General features: G+C 44.3%; 1 protein-coding gene across 4 annotated transcripts in view; it reads right to left on the reverse strand.

The window, feature by feature from the left end:
* HECW1 (HECT, C2 and WW domain containing E3 ubiquitin protein ligase 1) overlaps nucleotides 1-25,352 on the reverse strand; it is a 412,329-nt gene that overhangs the window by 28,166 nt on the left and 358,811 nt on the right. For all 4 annotated transcript variants that reach the window (XM_068236363.1, XM_068236364.1, XM_068236365.1 and 1 more), the window contains 2 exons: nucleotides 19,352-19,465; nucleotides 14,941-15,093 (listed from right to left, as the gene is read on the reverse strand). In XM_068236363.1, coding sequence (XP_068092464.1) covers nucleotides 14,941-15,093; nucleotides 19,352-19,465 — 267 coding nt within the window. The remainder of the gene's footprint in view (nucleotides 1-14,940; nucleotides 15,094-19,351; nucleotides 19,466-25,352) is intronic.

Here is a 25,352-nt window from a genome sequence, read left to right on the forward strand (position 1 = left end):
GGGAAAAAATGAATTGGATTGAGGCTAATTTCTTAAGATCTTGGCAGGATAAATTTGGCACTGTGGTGCTATGGAAGATATGTCAATGGCATCTGCACAAAACAGGGTTGGTTGTCCTTTGAACTTCAGTGTACTCTGGCCGCAAATGATCTATAAATATAGTAACGATGGAAATGGAGGTTGGCACTGCTGTCACTAGTTTTTATTGAGCATAAATGGCGTGCATAAACATGACATCAATTGCATGAATAACATGGCAATCAAATTGGTGCACATACCAGCCCTGGTGACTACCTTGCTTAGGGCCACATTACATCTTAATCCATCTCTGCTCTTACGGCCCATATGGTGATTTTTCAGACGACTGGCATTTTATTTGAGCGATGTGCAATCGTTTCCGCAATCTCGTGACGTGGGTACATTTGCACGATTACCAAAACAACGGTTTGCGACATGCAGTAGCGATTACAACCAACATGACGGATTTGATTTTTATGATGCCCAGGACAAAGTGCTGGACAAAATGCTGCGATTGTGTGACCTCCCATTCGCTCCCGCCATGTGCCATCACGTGACGTCCTGTGTTCCCGCGAGTAGGAGGATGGATCAGGGAACTTCGTTCATCGGGAGGCATGCTGTGAGGTTCCCTGATCGTGTGCATATAATAAGGGCCTCAGCTAAAAAGGGTACCAGATATAAATTATATTGAAGTTATTGTTTAGTAAAATGTAATATAAAATATTGTTTATAATACTGATATTCTACTATTCCCCACTATAACCTTTGTACTACTTCATTAATATAGTAAAATATCTTTAATCCTTACCAATATTTTACTATAACCTAACCTCTTTCTACTCTCCCACAGAAAGCTCTCCTGGTGGTGCCTAACCCTAAGATTGCCCTGGTGGCGCCTAACCCCAAGACCCCCCTGGTGATGCCACCCCCTGGTGGTGCCTAACCTAAAGACCCCTCTTGTGGTGCCTAACCCTAAGACTGCCATGGTGGTGCTTAACCCTGAGACCACCTTGGTGGTGCCTAACCTTAACTCCCCCTTGGAGGGCGTCTAACATTAATTCCCCTGTTTTGTTTATGTAAAATACATTTGTATATGATTGTTTATGGTTTTATTTAACATAGAAAAAAAAAATGATAATTGAGGAGTCAAACATAAAAATCGTAAAAATAAACTTTTTTATATATAAGTTTAAGTAAATGGGCCTGATTCACAAAGCGGTGCTAACAGTTAGCATGCTGGTGAAAAGCCCTTTATCACGCCTAAACTCAGTTTAGGCATGATAAGTTTAGGTGTGATAAGTTTAGGTGTGATAAGTTTAGGCATGATAAGTTTAGGTGTGAAAAGTTTAGGCATGATAAGTTTAAGCACCAACTGTGTTAGCACCACAGTGCACAGCTGATCAAAAGTTTTGCGCTCGCAAAGTCTGGTGCACTTTGCATAGAGTTTAATGGTGCTGCTTTGCGTGCGGGACTTTGCACGCTATCTACACTTATCTAAACTTAGCATGCCTAAACTTATCAGACCTAAACTTATCACACCTAAACTTATCACACCTAAACTGGCTTTTCACCAGCGTGGTGCAATGGTTATCACGCCTAAAGTCTCTAACTGGGTTAGCACCGCTTTGTGAATCGAGCCCAATGTGTTGAAAAACAATAATTTGTAAGATAGATGAAAATAGCGGAAGCTTTTCGTTTGTGGTGCAAAATTTAATCAACGAGGGTACATCTGAGGAGGCACACAGCCTTAGCATTTTGGAGTTTAGAGTTCAAAATTAAAAATTCACAAATAAAACATCTTGCTTATTCATTCAGCAGAGGGTAGATGGAAACCTTATGTGATCCTAAGCAAGTGAATAGCTTTCTGAAATATCTTTACAGGCATTAGTAGAGAAATCAGAGATTGATCTCTGCATTTTATGTTGCTGAAGTGTTATGGTTTCATCTGGTCTTCCAAAGCATTTCATAACAATGCATAAATTGACTAATTTAACCACTTCCATGCCAGCAGTCTCTGCCCCCTTAAGGACCAGAGACTGCTGGTACGGTAAACCGCCGCCTCTAGACGAATCGCTGGCCATCCACCGCTCTTGCCAGTCTCAACGCTGTCCCATCGCCGCCAGCTTCTCTCTCAGCCATCTCTGTGACGGCAAAGTGCTAACAGCCGGCCAGGAGCCCCTTTCATTGGCTCCTGACGCTGTCTATCACTGGGAGCCAAAGCGATTGGCTCTCCGTGATCACGCAGTCAGGAGTCAATGAATCAACAGTGGTGTGAAAAACTATTTGCCCCCTTCCTGATTTCTTATTCTTTTGCATGTTTGTCACACTTAAATGTTTCTGCTCATCAAAAACCGTTAACTATTAGTCAAAGATAACATAATTGAACACAAAATGCAGTTTTAAATGATGTTTTTTATTATTTAGTGAGAAAAAGACCTCAAAACCTACATGGCCCTGTGTGAAAAAGAAATTGCCCCCTGAACCTAATAACTGGTTAGGCCACCCTTAGCAGCAATAACTGCAATCAAGCATTTGCGATAACTTGCAACGAGTCTTTTACAGCGCTCTGGAGGAATTTTGGCCCACTCATCTTTGCAGAATTGTTGTAATTCAGCTTTATTTGAGGGTTTTCTAGCATGAACCACCTTTTTAAGGTCATGCCACAACATCTCAATAGGATTCAGGTCAGGACTTTGACTAGGCCTCTCCAAAGTCTTCATTTTGTTTTTCTTCAGCCATTCAGAGGTGAATTTGCTGGTGTGTTTTGGGTCATTGTCCTGCTGCCGCACCCAAGATCGCTTCAGCTTGAGTTGACGAACAGATGGCCGGACATTCTCCTTCAGGATTTTTTGGCAGACAGTAGAATTCATGGTTCCATCTATCACAGCATGCCTTCCAGGTCCTGAAGCAGCAAAACAACCCCAGACTATCACACTACCACCACCATATTTTACTGTTGGTATGATGTTCTTCTGCTGAAATGCTGTGTTACTTCTACGCCAGATGTAACGGGACACGCACCTTCCAAAAAGTTCAACTTTTGTCTCGTCAGTCCACAAGGTATTTTCCCAAAAGTCTTGGCAATCATTGAGATGTTTTTTTAGCAAAATTGAGACGAGCCTTAATGTTCTTTTTGCTTAAAAGTGGTTTGCGCCTTGGATATCTTCCATGCAGCCCGTTTTTGCCCAGTCTCTTTCTTATGGTGGAGTTGTGAACACTGACCTTAATTGAGGCAAGTGAGGCCTGCAGTTCTTTAGATGTTGTCCTGGGGTCTTTTGTGGCCTCTCGGATGAGTTTTCTCTGCGCTCTTGGGGTAATTTTGGTCGGCCGGCCACTCCTGGGAAGGTTTATCACTGTTCCATGTGTTTGCCATTTGTGGATAATGGCTCTCACTGTGGTTTGGTGGAGTCCCAAAGCTTTAGAAATGGCTTTATAATCTTTACCAGACTGATAGATTTCAATTACAGTACTTTTGTTCTCATTTGATCCTGAATTTCTTTGGATCTTGGCATGATGTCTAGCTTTTGAGGTGCTTTTGGTCTACTTCGCTGTGTCAGATAGCTCCTATTTAAGTGATTTCTTGATTTAAACAGGTGTGGCAGTAATCAGGCCTGGGGGTGACTACAGAAATTGAACTCAGGTGTAATAAACCACCTTTAAAGAGAATCTGTATTGTTAAAATCGCACAAAAGTAAACATACCAGTGCGTTAGGGGACATCTCCTATTACCCTCTGACACAATTTCGCCGCTCCTCGCCGCATTAAAAGTGGTTAAAAACAGTTTTAAAAAGTTTGTTTATAAACAAACAAAATGGCCACCAAAACAGGAAGTAGGTTGATGTACAGTATGTCCACACATAGAAAATACATTCATACACAAGCAGGCTGTATACAGCCTTCCTTTTGAATCTCAAGAGATTATTTGTGTGTTTCTTTCCCCCTGTTCTCATGCACTGAAGTTTCAGGCTGCTTGTTTCTTCCTGCAAACAGCTTTGCCCTTGTCTGTAATTCCTAAGTATGTGAAAGCCCAGCCAGCTCAGAGGATGATTTATCCAGCTTGTAAAAGATAAGAGAGAAGAGAGAAGCTGCTCTAATCCTAAATAACACACAGGCAGTGTGCATACAGGGGCCTGGAAGGGGGAGTTCATAGCAGAACCACAACACTGAAGAACTTGGCAGCCTTCCAGACACAGGCTGACAAGTCTGACAAGAGAGAGATAAGTTGATTTATTACAGAGACAGTGATAGTATAAAGTGCTGCAGTAAGCTAGAACACATTAGAATAGCTTTTTGAACTTGTAGGATGATAAAAAACAGGATGCAATTTTTGTTACGGAGTCTCTTTAAGTTATTTTTTAACAAGGGGGGCAATCACTTTTTCACACAGGGCCATGTAGATTTGTTTTTTTTTTTCTCACTAAATAATAAAAACCATCATTTAAAACTGCATTTTGTGTTCAATTAGGTTATCTTTGACTAATAGTTAACAATTTTTGATGAGCAGAAACATTTAAGAGTGACAAACATGCAAAAGAATAAGAAATCAGGAAGGGGGCAAATAGTTTTTCACACCACTGTATTTATACATTTTACTGCTATATGGTTTCTAGTAAACTGATATCATGATCAACTGTTCCAGTTTATATAGCTAACTACAAATTTTTCCAGCGAGTCATATATTTACATAGTTAGTTAAAAAAAAAGACATCCGTCCATCAAATGAAACCAGAAAATATGGTACAGCACAGCACCCTTACATATATATCCCAGTTGATCCAGAGAAAGGCAAAAAAAAGGCCTGGAACCCACTTGCATCGCTTTAGCGCCACTTTGGAATTGCCAGCGATTCCAAAAGCTCTAGGCTAATGTTAGGCAATGCAGTTGGGTCCACTGGCGCAATTGTGGTTTCTTCCAATTAACAGTAAATTGCGTTCTCCCTGAGAAATTGAGCTGAAAACCGCAGTACTTTGCAGTTTTGGAAATTGCACTAATTTCCAAAAGCTCCAGTGGCTTCCAGGCCTTACAAGGGTTGAACCAATTAGCCCTAAAAGAAAAAAAAATTCTACCCAACTCCAGATGGCAATCAGATAAAATCCCTGGATTAAGACCGCCAGGAATTACCTAGCAATTATAGCCATGGATGTCATTCTTTGCAAGAAAAGCATCCAACCCTGTTTTAAATTCAGATATAGAATTTGTCATAATTACTTCCTGTGGTAAGACATTCCACAACATACCAAAAATGTACATTCTTGTATATATTGTATATATGGTGGCATTAGGGGGTCATCAAAATATACAGATGGCCTGTTATAATAATGTGTTAAAATGTATGCTGTACCAAGGAAACCACCTGAAACCTACCATAAAATGAGCAAGAGCTTTAATAAAACTTGTCTGAGAAAAGCAGCCAATTTTTCTGGAAACTCTTTGAAGGAAATATGAAGTGCTAATTATGTGCTTTTGTGGATTAATGAGCCAATCTGGCTTTCCATGTATTGAAAAGAAGATTTATGACTTTAAGGCAGAAAGTTTTCCAGAACCACTGCATGCAAAGTCTGTACTGTGGATTCTGCCATGTCAAGTGATGATTACTTATAGGCTAGGGAGCAATTCATTCTCATGTGTTATTGCTTTGACAGATGATCACAAGTTAATTGCTGGTGGATTCCCTCCAAGGAGATCAACGGTCGCATTTAGATACACCGCACCTCCCTTCCTGCATCCTGGACTCCTTGCTGAGGTCTAGTGCCCGCTGCTGACTGGAGAGCCTGTCCCCGGCTGCCATCTAAGAGGGGCACAAGCTGACTCAGGCTGATCCTTACAGACAGCCACTACATTCCAGGTGAGACCTGTCCAGGACAGTGTGATTGCAACTTTCTGCCAGTCTCAGAGCGCTCTTTTCTACTAATTGGTCCAGTTGCACATTAGGACCATATGTAACAAAGAATGTTTGCTGTCATTTGGTAAAATAATAGTAATAAAAAAACAAAAAACAAATGTCAGTATACGAGAATATGTCACACTTTTACACAATCACAAATTTCAATGTTGCTGTTTTTGTGGCCCAAAGAAAGTACTGCTGTTGTTTAAGAAATGAAATTGTATCCCTTCAACTACCAAAACCATTAAGTTTGATTAATTACTAAGCTCTGATGTGCTTTCAGACAGTCAACATATTCTAACATGTAATCTCTCAGTCAAGCTGCTTCATGAGACTAAATACTCACCCATCATTATCAGTGTGCACTGCTTTGCTCGATAGTACCAGATACTTGTCTAGTTTTCCTTCAAGCTACTTTAGATCTCCCTATACTATGCCTCCAATACTGTATGACAGTGCCAGGATTTTGGCCTGGACCAAAACCGGAGCCATGGATACCAATGTTTAAAATAGAGGCCGTCTTCACACACTTCAAAAAATGGATCCGCGGGATCCGTTTTAAAAAACTGAGAGTTCGGATTTGCAGGTTTTTCACAGACCCCCGGATACACGCAAGGGCAATGAAAAGCAATACAAGAACGGATCTCCCTCTACTCAGACAAAAGTGCACACAAAATGGAGGGAGACCCGGATTGCCTACTGCTTGCTCCTCCCCTCAACGTCACCCCCATAGGTGCCCCAGGTAGCCTGAGGGGGTAACAGGAAGGGGAGCAGCAGGCACAGCGGCGGGAAGGGGTCGGACCCCCCCCCCCCATCTCCCCCTACAGCTATGTGCGCTATAGTAATCGGCAAAAGTAATCAGCAAGCGGGGAAGCAATTACCTTCCTTCAGGGGTGTAGCTATAGAGCTATGGGCCCCGGTGCGAGTTTTACATTGGGCCCCCCAAGCACTCTATACGTACCACTTGATATGGTGCAACAAAACCTGCCAAGGCCATCCACAGTATTAGAGGTGGAAGAAGGGGATGCGGAACAGTTCGTTAAATGAATACTGCTATTTAAAGTATCTATAGAAGTGATTATTACCACCACAGGACCAATAAACAGCTAATACTTTGGTTGAGGAAGAGCCCCATGGGGCCCCTCTGGCCCAAGGGCCCTGATGTGGTGGCTACCTCTGCACCCCTATTGCTACGCCACTGCCTTCCTTCATCTGCTCGCTGTGTGACTTCCTGCAATGCCGCCCACTAATCCCATAGACAAAAGGTTTCAAAAATTGATTCTGGCGAAGAAAATTAAATGCACTTATCATAAATACAGGGAATTCTCTGTATATGTACAGCAGAGTCCATACATCTGTATATTTGGTGTCATTCTCCAGTTCCGTGTAAAAAAAATGGTATTTTTCCTTTTAATCATCCAAATTAAAGCATGAAAATGATAAAGTCATATGTGCATATTATCATGTATGATAATGTAACATATTGGTTGTAACCAAGTAAAATATAATTGTATTCCTATTTTTCTCATTCTAGTTGAAAGGTAAAATCTGGTGAATTTGGTTTTCCCAATAAGAAATGTGTTCTCTCTTCTGTAGTAGTTATTCTCCTGAAACTTAAAGAGGAACTCCAGTGAAAATAATGTAATAAAAAAAGTGCTTCATTTTTACAATAATTATGTATAAATGATTTAGTCAGTGTTTGCTCATTGTAAAATCTTTCCTCTCCCAGATTTACATTCTGACATATATCACATGGTGACATTTTTACTGTGGGCAGGTTATGTAAGCTGCTCCTAGCTGTTTTGGCTGTTACAGACAGCTGTAAACAGCCATTTCCTGTCTGTGAACATTGTTACATTGTGGCAGTTTGCCCAGAGTACCGCGGTACCAGAGCCTCTTGTGGGAGGGGTTTCATCACAAAATCAGTCATACAGCGCCCCCTGATGGTCTGTTTGTGAAATGCAATAGATTTGTCATGTAAAAGGGGGTATCAGCTACTGATTGGGATAAAGTTCAATTCTTGGTCAGAGTTTCTCTTTAAAGGACAACTGAAGTGAGAGGTATATGGAGGCTGCCATATTTACTGAATATCCTTTTAAACAATACTAGTTTCCTGGCAGCCCTGCTAATCTATTTGGCTGCAGTTAACCACTTCCCGACCGCCCACTACACAGGGGCGGCGGGGAAGTGGAGCCCTGCAGGACGGCCTCACCCACAGAGGCGGCGGTCCATTTAAGGGCATGGGCGGAGCGATCGCGTCATCCGTGACGCGATCCTCCGCCGGCGCCTGTCACCGCTCGCTCGCCGCAACATCCCGCCGGCTATACGGAAGCGCCGGCGGGATGTTAACCCCGCGATCGCCGCATACAAAGTGTATAATACACTTTGTAATGTTTACAAAGTGTATTATACAGGCTGCCTCCTGCCCTGGTGGTCCCAGTGTCCGAGGGACCACCAGGGCAGGCTGCAGCCACCCTAGTCTGCACCCAAGCACACTGATTTCTCCCCCCCCTGCCCCAGATCGCCCACAGCACCCATCAGACCCCCCCCCTGCCCACCCCCCAGACCCCTGTTTGCACCCAATCACCCCCCTAATCACCCATCAATCACTCCCTGTCACTATCTGTCAACGCTATTTTTTTTTTTATCCCCCCCCCTGCTCCCTGCCCCCTCCTGATCACCCCCCCACCCCTCAGATTCTCCCCAGACCCCCCCCCCAGACCACCCCCCCCTGTTTACTGTATGCATCTATCCCCCTGATCACCTGTCAATCACCTGTCAATCACCTGTCAATCACCCGTCAATCACCCATCAATCACCCCCTGTCACTGCCACCCATCAATCAGCCCCTAACCTGCCCCTTGCGGGCAATCTGATCACCCACCCACACCAATAGATCGCCCACAGATCCGACATCAGATCACCTCCCAAATCCATTGTTTACATCTATTCTCTCCTCTAAACACCCACTAATTACCCATCAATCACCCATCAATCACCCCCTATCACCACTTGTCACTTTTACCTATCAGATCAGACCCTAATCTGCCCCTTGCGGGCACCCAATCACCCGCCCACACGCTCAGATTGCCCTCTGACCCCCCCTTATCAATTCACCAGTGCATTAATTACATCTGTTCTTCCCTGTAATAACCCACTGATCACCTGTCAATCACCTGCCAATCACCTATCACCCATCAATCACCCCCTGTCACTGCCACCCATCAATCAGCCCCTAACCTGCCCCTTGCGGGCAATCTGATCACCCACCCACACCATTAGATCGCCTGCAAACCCGCCGTCAGATTACCTCCCAAATGTATCGTTTACATCTGTTATCTTCTCTAAACACCCACTAATTACCCATCAATCACCCCCTATCACCACCTGTCACTGTTACCTATCAGATCAGACCCTAATCTGCCCCTTGCGGGCACCCAATCACCCGCCCACACGCTCAGATTGCCCTCAGACCCCCCCCCCCCCCCCTTATCAATTCGCCAGTGCATTAATTACATCTGTCCTTCCCTGTAATAACCCACTGATCACCTGTCAATCACCTGCCAATCACCTATCACCCATCAATCACCCCCTGTCACTGCCACCCAACAATCAGCCCCTAACCTGCCCCTTGCGGGCAATCTGATCACCCACCCACACCAATAGATCGCCCGCAGATCCGACATCAGATCACCACCCAAGCGCAGTGTTTCCATCTATTCTCTCCTCTAAACACCCACTAATTACCCATCAATCACCCATCAATCACTCCCTATCACCACCTGTCACTGTTACCTATCAGATCAGACCCTAATCTGCCCCTTGCGGGCACCCAATCGACCGCCTACACGCTCAGATTGCCCTCAGACCCCCCTTATCAATTCGCCAGTGCAATATTTACATCTGTTCTCCCCTGTAATAACCCACTGATTACCTGTCAATCACCTATCAATCACCCATCAATCACCCCCTGTCACTGCCACCCATCAATCACCCCCTGTCACTGCCACCCATCAATCACCCGCTGTCACTGCCACCCATCAATCAGCCCCTAACCTGCCCCTTGCGGGCAAACTGATCACCCACCCACACCAATAGATCGCCCGCAGATCCGACATCAGATCACCACCCAAGCGCAGTGTTTCCATCTATTCTCTACCCTAAACACCCACTAATTACCCATCAATCACCCCCTGTCACTGCTACCTATCAGATTAGACCCCTATCTGCCCCTAGGGCACTCAATCACCCGCCCACACCCTCAGAATGCCCTCAGACCCCAGCCCTGATCACCTCGCCAGTGCATTGCTTGCATCCATTCCCCCCTCTAATCACACCTTGAGACACCCATCAATCACCTCCTGTCACCCCCTAGCACACCTACCCATCAGATCAGGCCCCAATTTGCCCCGTGTGGGCTCCTGATCACTCGGCCAAACCCTCAGACCCTCTTCCGATCACCTCCCCAGTGCATGGATTGCATCTATTTTCCCCTCTAACCACCCCCTGAGACACCCATCAATCACCTCCTGTCACCCCCCTAGCACTCCTATCCATCAGATCAGGCCCAATACAACCTGTCATCTAAAAGGCCACCCTGCTTATGACCGGTTCCACAAAATTCGCCCCCTCATAGACCACCTGTCATCAAAATTTGCAGATGCTTATACCCCTGAACAGTCATTTTGAGACATTTGGTTTCCAGACTACTCACGGTTTTGGGCCTGTAAAATGCCAGGGCGGTATAGGAACCCCACAAGTGACCCCATTTTAGAAAAAAAAGACACCCCAAGGTATTATGTTAGGTGTATGACGAGTTCATAGAAGATTTAATTTTTTGTCAAAAGTTAGCGGAAATTAATTTTTATTGGTTTTTTTTCACAAAGTGTCATTTTTCACTAACTTGTGACAAAAAATAAAATCTTCTATGAACTCGCCATACACCTAACGGAATACCTTGGGGTGTCTTCTTTCTAAAATGGGGTCACTTGTGGGGTTCCTATACTGCCCTGGCATTTTAGGGGCCCTAAACCGCGAGGAGTAGTCTAGAAAACAAATGCTTCAAAATGACCTGTGAATAGGACGTTGGGCCCCTTAGCGCACCTAGGCTGCAAAAAAGTGTCACACATGTGGTACCGCCGTACTCAGGAAAAGTAGTATAATGTGTTTTGGGGTGTATTTTTACACATACCCATGCTGGGTGGGAGAAATTTCTATGTAAATGGACAATTGTGTGTAAAAAAAATCAAACAATTGTCATTTACAGAGATATTTCTCCCACTTAGCATGGGTATGTGTAAAAATACACCCCAAAACGCATTATACTACTTCTCCTGAGTACAGCGGTACCACATGTGTGGCACTTTTTTACACCCTAAGTACGCTAAGGGGCCCAAAGTCCAATTTAGGATTTCACAGGTCATTTTGCGACATTTGGTTTCAAGACTACTCCTCACGGTTTAGGGCCCCTAAAATGCCAGGGCAGTATAGGAACCCCACAAATGACCCCATTCTAGAAAGAAGACACCCAAAGGTATTCCGTACGGAGTATGGTGAGTTCATAGAAGATTTTATTTTTTGTCACAAGTTAGCGGAAAATGACACTTTGTGAAAAAAAACTATTAAAATCAATTTCCGCTAACTTGTGACAAAAAAATAAAAACGTCTATGAACTCACCATACTCCTAACGGAATACCTTGGGGTGTCTTCTTTCTAAAATGGGGTCATTAGTGGGGTTCCTATACTGCCCTGGCATTTTAGGGGCCCTAAACCGTGAGGAGTAGTCTTGAAACAAAAATGACCTGTGAAATCCTAAAGGTACTCATTGGACTTTGGGCCCCTTAGTGCAGTTAGGGTGCAAAAAAGTGCCACACATGTGGTATCGCCGTACTCGGGAGAAGTAGTACAATGTGTTTTGGGGTGTATATTTACACATACCCATGCTGGGTGGGAGAAATACCTCTGTAAATGACAATCTTTTGATTTTTTTACACACAATTGTCCATTTACAGAGGTATTTCTCCCACCCAGCATGGGTATGTGTAAAAATACACCCCAAAACACATTGTACTACTTCTCCCGAGTATGGAGATACCACATGTGTGGCACTTTTTTGCACCCTAACTGCGCTAAAGGGCCCAAAGTCCAATGAGTACCTTTAGGATTTCACAGGTCATTTTGAGAAATTTAGTTTCAAGACTACTCCTCACGGTTTAGGGCCCCTAAAATGCCAGGGCAGTATAGGAACCCCACAAATGACCCCATTTTAGAAAGAAGACACCCCAAGGTATTCCGTTAGGAGTATGGTGAGTTCATAGAAGATTTTATTTTTTGTCAAAAGTTAGCGGAAATTGATTTTAATTGTGTTTTTTCACAAAGTGTCATTTTCCGCTAACTTGTGACAAAAAATAAAATCTTCTATGAACTCGCCATACTACTAACGGAATACCTTGGGGTGTCTTCTTTCTAAAATGGGGTCATTTGTGGGGTTCCTATACTGCCCTGGCATTTTAGGGGCCCTAAACCGTGAGGAGTAGTCTTGAAACGAAATTTCTCAAAATGACCTGTGAAATCCTAAAGGTACTCATTGGACTTTGGGCCCTTTAGCGCAGTTAGGGTGCAAAAAAGTGCCACACATGTGGTATCGCCGTACTCAGGAGAAGTAGTATAATGTGTTTTGCGGTGTATTTTTACACATACCCATGCTGAGTGGGAGAAATATCTCTGTAAATGGACAATTGTGTGTAAAAAAAATTAACAAATTGTCATTTACAGAGATATTTCTCCCACCCAGCATGGGTATGTGTAAAAATACACCCCAAAACACATTATACTACTTCTCCTGAGTACGGCAATACCACATGTGTGGCACTTTTTTGCAGCCTAACTGCGCTAAGGGGTCCAAAGTCCAATGAGCACCTTTAGGCTTTACAGGGGTGCTTACAATTTAGCACCCCCCAAAATGTCAGGACAGTAAACACACCCCACAAATGATCCCATTTTGGAAAGTAGACCCTTCAAGGTATTCAGAGAGGGGCACGGTGAGTCCGTGGCAGATTTCATTTTTTTTTGTCGCAAGTTAGAAGAAATGGAAACTTTTTTTTTTTTTTTTTTTTCTCACAAAGTGTCATTTTCCGCTTACTTGTGACAAAAAATAATATCTTCTATGAACTCACTATGCCTCTCAGTGAATACTTTGGGATGTCTTCTTTCCAAAATGGGGTCATTTGGGGGGTATTTATACTATCCTGGAATTCTAGCCCCTCATGAAACATGACAGGGGGTCAGAAAAGTCAGAGATGCTTGAAAATGGGAAAATTCACTTTTGGCACCATAGTTTGTAAACGCTATAACTTTTACCCAAACCAATAAATATACACTGAATGGGTTTTTTTTTATCAAAAACATGTTTGTCCACATTTTTCGCGCTGCATGTATACATAAATTTTACTTTATTTGAAAAATGTCAGCACAGAAAGTTAAAAAAATCATTTTTTTGCCAAAATTCATGTCTTTTTTGATGAATATAATAAAAAGTAAAAATCGCAGGAGCAATCAAATAGCATCAAAAGAAAGCTTTATTAGTGACAAGAAAAGGAGCCAAAATTCATTTAGGTGGTAGGTTGTATGAGCGAGCAATAAACCGTGAAAGCTGCAGTGGTCTGAATGGAAAAAAAGTGGCCGGTCCTTAAGGGGTAGAAAGCCCTAGGTCCTCAAGTGGTTAACACCAGAAACAAGCAAGCAGCTAATCTTGTCAGATCTTGTCAGAAACACCTGATCTGATGCATGCTTGTTCAGGGTATATGGCTAAAAGCATTAAAAACAGAGGATTAGCAAGAAAGCCGGGAAACTGGTATTGCTTAATCTCCCTGGCGTTCTATTAAGATCGCCAGGGCGGCTGCGGGAGGGTTTTTTTTAAATTAAAAAAAAACTGTTTCATGCAGCCAACTGAAAGTTGGCTGCATGAAAGCCTACTAGAGGGCGCTCCGGAAGCGTCATTCTGATCGCCTCCGGCGACCAGAATGAACAAGGAAGGCCGCAATGAGCAGCCTTCCTTGTTTTGCTTACATTGTCGCCATAGCGACGAGCGGAGTGACGTCATGGACGTCAGCCGACGTCCTGACGTCAGCCGCCTCCGATCCAGCCCTTAGCGCTGGCCGGAACTTTTCTTCCGGCTGCGCGGGGCTCGGGCGGCTGGGGGGACCCTCTTTCGCCGCTGCTCGCGGCGATCAGGCAGCACACGCGGCTGGCAAAGTGTCGGCTGCGTGTGCTGCTTTTTATTTTGCAAAAATCGGCCCAGCAGGGCCTGAGCGGCGACCTCCGGCGGTGATGGACGGATATATTCGTCCATACCGCTGAGGAGGTTAAAAGAAAATAAATATGGCAGCCTCCATATCCCTCTAGCTTAAGCTGCCCTTTAAGCATTTAATAATCATTAGAGTATAGATAACTGTGTTAGCATAATCCAAAAGGCCTTGTAGTTTTTTTTTATTTGTCAGAGAGTTTATAAGCAGGATTGTTTTGCCTGTCCAATCTTTCCTTTTTATCTAGTGTAGAAAGGAATGGCAAGCTTCAAGCAGATGCTGCTAAGTAAGGAAAAACCCCATACTGAGTGTCATGTGTTTCCAGCCGTAATGATCATTTAGTCATTTGGCTAAACCATCTCCTGACAGACAATGCATAAGCAAGTGGCATCTCACTAGCCTTCAACACCAACTGCTCATACCTCTGCAGCCCCCACAGTGCACCAGCAAGCTCCTGGTAGTGAACTGGTGCAGTCTCCAAAGGACACCTAAGTAACCAATTATGTAGTCATCAGTGGGTGACATCCTGAACATTGTCCACAGACCCTGGTGTCCCCCGACAGATGTCATTGTACTACCAGAGTCTGCAGACTTCTGGTTAAGAAACAGTCGTCTGATGTGGGCTAACTTTTTGCAAATAAATGTATACACTATACATCTTAGAAGACAGTATAAAAGTAAAAAAAAATGATATGTGCACATTGTAATCAAATAAAATAAGAAATAGTACTTGCCATTCAAGATGGTTTTCCACAAATGCGGACATTGGACTGATCTGGACAGTATATGTGTCATTTGCAGAATATTCAAACAGGCCATAGTATGGATTAAAGAGCTCCTGGGAGAGGAGGAAGAAGAACTCTCTTGAGGGACCACTGTAATCCAACCTAAAATAAATAAAAACTAATTTAATTGGACTTTGAGGCAGGTATACACAGTTCCAGGTTCCTATAGTAAGCTTAAAGATAACTGAAAGATGAAAGAGTCAATAACAAGTAAGCAACTAAGTAATGTGTACCATCATGAAGTAGAAACACTTCTTCCAGCTACTTTGCTTTTATGGGCCCATTGTTGGCCACTATTCATTATGGGCCCGTATAATGAATGTATAGAGCTAGAGTTGTCCATTATAGATGACTAATTTATCCTGTATAAATATTCATGTAGGAGAAATGAAGGTTTTGCTTGCAACTGATTTGATCATGTGATCAACTGGTGTGTGTTTTGATTGGCTGGACATAATCATTTGCTCGCATGTCACTTCTGCTTTCTCTGTGGACTAAGGCAGGGGTCAAAATAAAATTGGGATCACATGTTTATACCTAGCCAATTAGAGACTGATCACATGATCAAATTGATTGCATGATTCTCTATTTTTTCTAGTTAGAGAATTAATGTAGGATAACTTGATTATATCAAATTGTCATTATTAGCTTATATGATGCCTGTATGGAGCTGGTGGGGCTCACAGTTTATTATGGACATGTATAATATTTGTATGTGGCCAGTGAAGTCCGATAGTCATTGTAAACTATTTATTATGAACCACTACTATTTAATTTGAGCCTTATGGGGATAATGGGGATCACTATTCATTAGGAGCTTGTATGGGGCCAGTGAAGATCACTATTCATTATGGGCCTATATGATGCCAGTATTGAGCTAATGGGGACCCCGATTCATAACAAGCCTGTACCCATCATGATATCATGTTTGACTGTATGGTTCGGCTCCTGCTCAGTACTAGAAAAGGTGAGACTACAGTGCATTAACCGAACAGCAGAAAGGATAACTGTCTGTAGCTTATCTTCCCTGCAGGATGTTTACACTAGCAGGTGCAGAAAGAGAGCAACCACGATTGCCTCTGACCCCTCTCACCCTGCTCACTCCAGCCTCCAGCTCTTGCCTTCAGGAGGAAGATTCTGGTAATTCACGACTAAAACTAGATACAGGAACAGCTTTTTCCCTTAGGCGGTAGCCATGCTTAAAGGGACACTTAAGGCAACCCAAAAAAATGAGTTTTACTCACCTTGGGCTTCTACCAGCCCCCTGCAGCTGTCCAGTGCCCACGCAGTCGCGCTCCGATGCTCTTGTTCCCCGCCGACAGCCACTTCCGTTTTTGGCGACAGGCGCCAACAGGCCTGGGAACGCGAGTGATTCTTCGCGTTCCTGGCCGCAATAGTAGTATAAAGGGCACTATTGCGGCCAGGAACTCAAAGAATCACTCGCGTTCCCAGGCCTGTCGGCGCCTGTCGCCGATAAACGGAAGTGGCTGCCGGTGGGGAACAGGAGCATTGGAGCGAGATTGCCTGGGAAGCCCCAGGTGAGTAAAACTCATTTTTTTTGGGTTGCCCTTAACCAGTTTACATCCCGCATACAGTATAATCACGTCATTGCAAGTGGCTCCTGAAAGCCACATGACGTGATTATAAGTTGCTGTCATTTAATGAGCACAGCGGGCGTGCTAGCACGCTCCTGGGCTCATTAACCCCCCTCCCCCTAACTACACTACTCTGGCATCCCTTCCCGGGTCTCCGATCCCCCCACCCGATCCTCTGTAATACCCCCCTCCATGCTGCGATCGGGCAGCATGGAGGATTACAATGTAACAATATTTACCTGACCTTGTTCCAGCGCCGATCGCGATCCTCTCCCTGTAGTCCCGCTGTCAGCCTCACTATGCTGAGTGAATCGGGTCCCGGCTTGATGACGTTATCAAGCCGGAACCGATCCGGTCAGCATAGTGAGGCTGCCAGCGGTACTGCAGGGAGGAGATCGTGATCGCCGGTGGAACAAGGTCAGGTAAATATTGTTACATTGTAATCCTCCATGCTGCCCGATCGCAGCATGGAGGGGGAGGGGGGTATTACAGAGGATCGGCAATATCTTAAAGGGCCAACACCTGGCTATCCGGGGGGGGGGGGATACAAATTAAAAGGGGCACAGCTGGCTATAAATGGGGGAGGGGAGGCATAAAGGGCATACACCTGGCTATGAGTGGGGGGAGGGGGGTAATAAAAAACACATCTGGCTAACTATGGGGGGGGGGGAGAGATAAACAGGCACATCTGGTTTACTGAAGTGGGGGGGGGGGGGTTACAGAGGCACATCAGGGGCTGGGGAAGGGTAACGGGCACATCTGGCCAAGTGTGGGGGAGGGGGTTATAAAGGAGCACATCTTGCTAACCAGGAAGCGGGGAGGATTAAAAAGTGCCACAACAATTAAAAAATCCGCAAAGCCGCAAAATGGAAAAAATGCACCTATATTTCCAAATAATATATTGTCGCCATACATTGTACTAGGCTCATACTTTAAACCCTGTAATAACCAGGACAAGCAGGCAAATCAAATGTGTAGGTTTAATCTACAGTACCACTTATTATTTTCAAATTATAATTGCTGAAAACTGAGAAATAATTCCTTTTTTCATTTTTCCCCCTTATTACTATTAAAATCTGTACAAAATTAAATAATTCTAAGCAAAATGTACCACCCAAAAAAAGCCTAATTGGTGGCGGAAAAAACAAGGTATAGATCATTTATTTGTGATAAGTAGTGATAAAGTTATTGGCTAATGAATGGGAAGAGTGTGAAATGTAGAAAATTGTTCTGGTTTTTTAGGGGGAAAACCCCAGGGACGCGAAGTGGTTAAAGTGAACCTCCGGACTAAAAATCTACTCAGCAGAACTGAAAAGACTTGGTGTTTCTTTAACAGTTTCACAGCATCAGAACTTTGTTTTTCTTACCAAAGCATCATTTTTAGCTGCATTTTTAGCTAAGCTCCACCCATCAAAGAAAACAGGGCTTTTTTCCCCTGATGCTGTGCAAAGCATGATGGGATTTCCTATGTTGTTATTCACGTTGCCTAGCAACTGGGAGGGGTGATCAGCACACAGGACAGTTGGAACTGTGTCTCATGCTCCCTGTCACCTCCTTTCAACCAAAAAGATGGCTCAAACATTTGCCTGTTCTTTTAAAACAGGGTGGGTAAGAAATTTTATTACCTATCTATATCTAATTAACATAACTAATGTAACTTAATGACAGTATGTTTGTTTAGGCTGAAGTTCCTCTTTAAGTGTCCCTTTAATGCAGAACCACTCTAGAGCTGCTGGGACTGGAAAGCATTTAGCAAAGAACTGTAAATGAACACTTCTGATCCTGTTCACTGCCACTAGAACTTACATACTGTCCTTGACTTGCAATATATATATGCTGTCTGTCCTTGTATGGTTTTGTTTGTGCCTGTTCAGCAACTGCCAAATCAAATTCCTTATAAGTGCAAACTTACTTGGCCAAATGAATTGAATCTGAAAAAAAAATGATTCCTGTATGGGTCTAATGGGTACCACTGTTTATTATGAGTGTGTGATATAACTGCATGGGGCCAGTGCATATCACTTGTCATTGTGAGCCTATATGATGCCTGTATGGGGGTAATTGGCAAGACCACCATTCATTATGAGCCTTTATGATGCCTGTATGGGGGAAATTGGCAAGACCACCATTCATTATGAGCCTTTATGATGCCTGTATGGGGATAATGGGGACCATGATTCATAATAAGCCGGTATGGGATAAGTGGGGGTGAGTATGGGCCTGTGAGCCTGTATAGGGCCAATCAAGACATCTATTTATAATGACAATGGATGAGCAAGGACACTCTCATGAAAAGCAAGCGGGTCCTGCAGTGTGTGGGAGGTGAGAGATCTGCAGGGGTTAACTCACCTGGCCACTGCCTGCATACGGATGCGGTCTATGGTGCGTTCCATCAACTAACACTTTCGCATTCACAGCTGGAACAAAGGGGGAGGATCCCCAAAACGCATAATGCCATAGGACATAGGAGTTCCATTCTCAGAGTTTCTAATTGCAGCGTTCTGGCGGAGGGGGCCGCTACCGGCTGTACGGAGATCTAGTGAGGAGAAGCCGCCGGCCACGGCTTTATTACTGCATCATTAACCCGCTATGTACGATCTGCTCTTCTACATCCACTGAAGAGTGAGTACAAATATTGTATGTTTCTGTTTTTATTCATCAAATTTTACCACCAGGAGAAGCACATAGTTTTTTTTATTTTTATTTGTTTTAGAGTCATTTACCCTGTGTTTCAATTTTTTTTTTTAAATTGCATTGTTTCTTACCCCTCCTCTCCTACAAATGTGATATATAACTTGTTCCTCTGAAGTTCTTTACGGGAATAAGCCATAACTTGGTTGAAAGTGCCCTCCAAAAGGTGATCACGTCGAATGATAAGCCTATATGGATAGAAAGAATAATTATTGCTTAGACAAGTACATACTTCAACTTACTGACAATTTTCTAGGGAGAGAACAGATACGTAGACATATCAATAGCTGTCCCTTATGCTGGGAATACACAGAGCAATCCAGCGGCTCGATTAGCCGGCGGATCGACTCCCGCCGCGTCCCCGCGTCCACCCGGATCGATTCCTGCTCGTCCCCGCGGGCGCTTCCTTATCTTCCGCTTGATTCCGCCCGCGGGCATCGAGCAGGGAATCAATCCGCGCGGTCATCGGACCTGTCGGATATTATCAATCGAGCCATCAGCGGCTCGATTGTTAAGGAACTATTGCTACGTGTATTCCCAGCATTAGGGAGCTCATAATCTAATCTCTACATTAGTAGAGGAATCCACCACAAACACAGGAAAACAAACACAGAACATTTATATCGCGCTTTTCTCCTGGCGGACTCAAAGCGCCAGAGCTGCAGCCTCTAGGACGCTCTCTATAGGCAGTAGCAGTGCTAGGGAGACTTGCCCAAGGTCTCCTACTGAATAAGTGCAGGCTTACTGAACAGGCAGAGCTGAGATTTGAACCCAGGTTTCCTGTTACACTATCCAGCCACTGCACACTATCCAGCCACTGGAAGAACATACAATCTCCATACAAGACAACCAAGACACAGAACATTTATATTGCGCTTTTCTCCTGGCTGACTCAGAGCGCTTTAGAGCTGCAGCCATTTAGGGCATACTCCATGGGCAACCAGGATCATAAGGGAGCATTGCCCAAAAACTCCTTACTGGTTTACATACTGGCTTAAGCTGGGATATTATCCTGGTCAAGATACAAACTTGGAAAGACAATGCTGAAAGGCAAGACTGCTATCTAAACTGCCAACATGCCATCTAGTATATGTGTAATCCATTTGGCTGCAGGGAGACACTTGGGTGGCATAGTTAGCTGAAATCCAGAGAAAAACATAGTGTGGTAGCAGCCAGCCGAGGCTGTAGTCAGGTCAATATGGGTGTTCTCAGATAAGCTGTTCTAAGATAAGGGTGTGTTTACCAGCAGTTGGCCACTAGATATAGTCAATTAAATGCAAATAATTGTGTGCATGTAAATTGTATGCAGTGTAGAAATGGGCCAATCATATGAATGTCCTGCCAACTTTGGCTCAATTCCAAGCTACATACAATTGTCATTGATTATACACACAGACCAGAATAGTTTCCTTCTTAAGGTGCCCATACACTTACTCGATTTCCCGCCGATACACAGCAGATTCGATCACTGTGATCGAATCTGCTGTAAAATCGATGCGCAAACGCTGACTGATCGACCATTTTCCGTTGATCTGCCCGGGCGGAAAATTTTGCTTGATCGCCGCTGGGTCAGGAGTGCGTCGATAGCAGCGTTCGAATGTCCGACAATCGGCGCTAGCGGCAATACATTACTTGTTCCGCCTACACGTGTCCCTGCTGTCCCTTCTCCGCACTGGGCTCTGGCTGGCTTCACATATTTCCTGTCGCAGGAAGTTTAAACAGTAGAGTGCCCTCTACTGTTTAAACTTTCCCGACAGGAAGTAAAGCAAAGCTGAAGCCCAGAGCGGAGAAGAGACAGCGGAGACAGGGGGACTCGCGCCGGCCGGATCAGGTAATGTTTGCAGGGGGGCAGCGGCAGTGGCAGCTCCACAGATTGTGAATCGGTTTCATAGTGAAATCGATTCAAAATCGCACACACTCACTCATCCACCCACCCTCTCTCTCACACATGCACACACACACACACGCACACTTAAGGTGCCCATACACTTGCCTGATTTACCGCCGATAGACAGCAGAATCGATCACTGTGATTGAATCTGCTGCGAAATCGATGCGCAAACGCTGACCAGTCGACCGATGTCCGCCCGAAAACAATCGATCCCGTCAATCAGAAAATTTTGCTCGATCGGTGGCAGGTCAGGAGTGTGTCGATAGCAGCGTTCAAATGTCTGACCGACGCTAGCGGCATTACATTACCTGTTCCACTGGCGCGTGTCCCCGCGCTGGGCTCCGGCTGGCTTCACTTACTTCATGTCAGGGGAAGTTTAAACAGTAGAGTGCCCTCTACTGTTTAAACTTCCCCTGACAGGAAGTAAAGTGAAGCTGGAGCCCAGAGCGGAGTAGAGACAGCGGAGACCAGAGAGACACAGAGAGATTTTGGAAGGATATAATAAATTACTGATATTATTTGCGGTTTTTAAATAATCAATTGTTTGCAAAGTAATGTGAATGATTCTTAAAAGATCTTCCATTATATCCGATTTCATAGAAGTTTCACACCTATCAGACTACATGAATTACCGAATTTCATCTCCTATATTCTCCCTAAAACTAGAGTGATAGTGAAGGTCTGTTTTTTACATTCCAATGCATCCCTGAATGCATGCAGTTTAAGCATGCCTATCTATTTTACATGTACATATTATAACAAAGTTGCTAGAGGTCTTGCAGTTGTCCTACTGTTTAATGTGACATAGCAAAGATAAAGCACTATATATAAATAGAATACAATGAAATTACGACCATAGCCTACAAAAGCGTAACTGAAAACTTTGAAAAAAGCTCATTCTGCAGCTAAACTTTTGTGCATGTGAGGTGCCTGCCTCTCATATATACTTAAATATATACATTTTAACAGTCGCAAAGAGTAGCAAGCACACAAAGACTCTATTGTATAAAGCATAGTCTTTGTACAGTACATGAATCTTTACAAGCTGCCCCATGAAAACAAGGCCAGAATATTTATAACTTGCTAGTCCTCCTGAGGATTGCTTCAGTCAACCTTGTCTGGCTCAGTCATGAAAATTACTGCTCACTGGAGGCCCATTTGTATGGCTTTCCTGCATTTCACGCTGAATTACGGTAGTGAGAGCAGCTTGATGAAAGCTCTCTGAATATTTTTTTAACCTCAGCCGTCTGATTTTAAGGATTCATGGATGATAAAGACAGAGCCACAAGAGAAGTAGATGTTTGTATTTGGAAGTAACATGTGCCAGTTTTTGGATAATCAATATATAATTGTTACTGTTTTAACCACTTAAGGACCAGGGGATTTTTGGATGAACGGTGCTGCGCGGGCTCTCCAGCCCGCAGCTCCGATCGGGTAAAAGGCAGGGCGATCAGACTTCCCCCCTTTTTTCCCCACTAGGGGGATGTCCTGCTGGGGGGGTCTGATCGCCACGCCGCTCCATGTGGCTTTGCGCGGGGGGGCTCCTCAAAGCCCCCCTTCGCAGCGATATTCCTACTTCTCTGCCCTTTTCTCCCTCCCCTCCTTGATGTGGGCTGCGCAAGACGGAAATCCGTCCTGCCCCGCCTAGGATAGGCTTCAGTCTATCAGATGCTGGAGATCCCCGGCCAATCAGAGGCCGGGGATCGCCGATCTCCTTTATGGTGCTGCTGCGCAGCAGTGCTGTATTGATGTAAACAGTGGGGATTTCTTCCCCGCGTATTTACAGTTAGCCTGCGAGCCGCGATCGGAGGCTCGCAGGCAGTTCACGGAGACACCCTCCGTGAACTGGCATACGTTTCCATGTAAACACCACTTTGACCTGCCGACGCCTATCAGCGTTAGGCGGTAGTTAAGTGGCTGTGGCCGGTTTCAGTCTACAGATTGGCGGCAGCGGTGCGGTGCAGCCTGGGGCAGCAGTGCGATGCGGCCCGCATCACCATCAACAGGCCTTTGGGAATTACCTGGTTAGTATGCGGTAATTCCTGTCTGGCATCCAGTCAAGCAGGAAAAGATGCTTACTTCCAGTTGGAGAATTGATGGCGATTGCTAAAATACGCTTCAGTGCATGCGCGGCGTGAAAAACTGCAGCGGTTCTTTTAAATACACGCACGCTGCCATAGACTTCCGGTCCACCACAGGAGCTGCACGGCAACGTAGGTATGTGCACGCGTTAGATAGGGCACGTCCGGCGCAGAGTACTGCAAAGTGGGTAGTATGAACTACCCCATAGGCTTTCATTAGGCTGCAGTGAGGTGCGGTAAATTTACCGCACCACACTGCCCCAGTTTGAAAAGGTCCTAAAAGTTGGGTACTTCATATGGTATCAAGCACAAAAATGTGGGGTTGATAAGTTATACATCACAACAGATTCACCAATGTAGAACTTATGCTCCGTGATCTCCAAACCACTTTTATTGTGCCGGTCTTTTGACTTTCAATGCTTGCGGAAATTAATTCTCCAGCTCAAGTAACAAAATAAGTGTTTCCTCATACAGTGAAACATTTGATTTCTAATATTTTCCTCCCTGAAAACTCATAAAATAAAATGGCTGTATGTTAATTAAGGTTCTTAGTCCTGACAAACATTGTATGACTGGATAGAGAGCCACCTAAAAAATAAAACGTACAAATAGGTATTAACACTATATGAATCTGGCATACATTTGAGAGTTTACAAGCTGTGTCTACAACTGCCAGATGGAATGCCATTGCGGACTCCAATGACATTCATACCGACAGCCACAACCAGGGTTGGACTGGGCCACAGTAGTACAGTTTTTTTCCCTCGGTGGGCCCTGTCTCCAGGTCTCTTGTGGGCCCCCCCTCCTTGTCTGACAGAGCTCCAATTGCTGCCTGCAGCACAAAAATTCTCTTCTCAGTGCTGTAATTACTCATGCTGAGAGCAGTGGAGTAGCTAAGGAGCTGTAGGCCTCGATGCAAATTTTACAATGGGGTCCCCCAAGCACTCTATACATAACAATTGATACGACGCATCAAAACCTGCCAATGGCAACTACAGTGTCAGAGGTGCAAGAAAGGGATGGGAAATAGCTTGTTAATGATTACCACTGTTCAAAGTATCTATAGAAGTGATTATTATGAGCACAGGACCAATAGAGAGGCAGTACTGTAGTTGAGGGAGTTGACCCAAGGGCCCCGATGCGGTCGCAACCTCTGCAAAGTAGGACATTACTTTATATTGAAGGAGGGGACTTTATGCAAAGTTTTGCTGGGCAGCAGTGTCTCTGAATTACAATACTGCTAAGATCATGTACATTTGTCCCTGTCCATAATACATCATGACCACGCCCACCTTCCGGTGCATGGTCACGCCCTTTTTTCACTGCCATCATGGGATGTGTGGGCCCCAGGTTGAAATCTCTTTGGTGGGCCCCCAGTGTCCCAGTCCGACCCTGGCCACAACTGTCTCTGTTGAACTGAATAAGGAAACACGCATTCATCCCTGGGCAATACACTGCCTGTCCTGCCAGCCACATCATAGGCCAATATGCAATTACATTTTTCTCCTGAGTTCTCTCCTAGGTGATATTTTCAAATTTGTTTATAAAATGCCCTTTAAACCACCAGCAAGCAAGACAATATTCAAAATAATGTTGGTAGTACTTTTTCTTCTACTTTCTGATACTTTTTCAATTGCAAAGTGCTGAAAGTATGTTTAAAATTGTAGATGAAAAATGATCACCTAGGAGAAAACTCAGGAGAAAAAGTGAATTGCATATGGGCCATACTCTTATAATGACATTAATGTGGTACAGCCATAAAGTACAATGCTCAATGAAAACTTTTTTTTAAACACTGCTGTCAGCTTGTGAAAATAGCTTGACCCTAATAATGATAATTCCAACATCTGTAAGGTGCTCTTCTGCAGTCAGACTCAAATCGCATGAGAGCTGTAGCCACTAGGGGCGTGCTCTGTAGGCAGTAGCAGTGTTAATAAATACAATAAAATCACCACTACCCAAGTTGTATTAACCTCTTTATCAATCATGCAGGTTTAGTGGGTGAGAGGTGAACTGCTTCAGTTCTTTTTGATACCAGCCCTCGTGGTGACCAGGCTGGCCTGGTATGGCCCCACCTCTGCATTTGTTTCCTGTAGATGTCCA

Source organism: Hyperolius riggenbachi, chromosome 5 (assembly GCF_040937935.1).
Source record: "Hyperolius riggenbachi isolate aHypRig1 chromosome 5, aHypRig1.pri, whole genome shotgun sequence".
NCBI lineage: Eukaryota > Metazoa > Chordata > Amphibia > Anura > Hyperoliidae > Hyperolius > Hyperolius riggenbachi.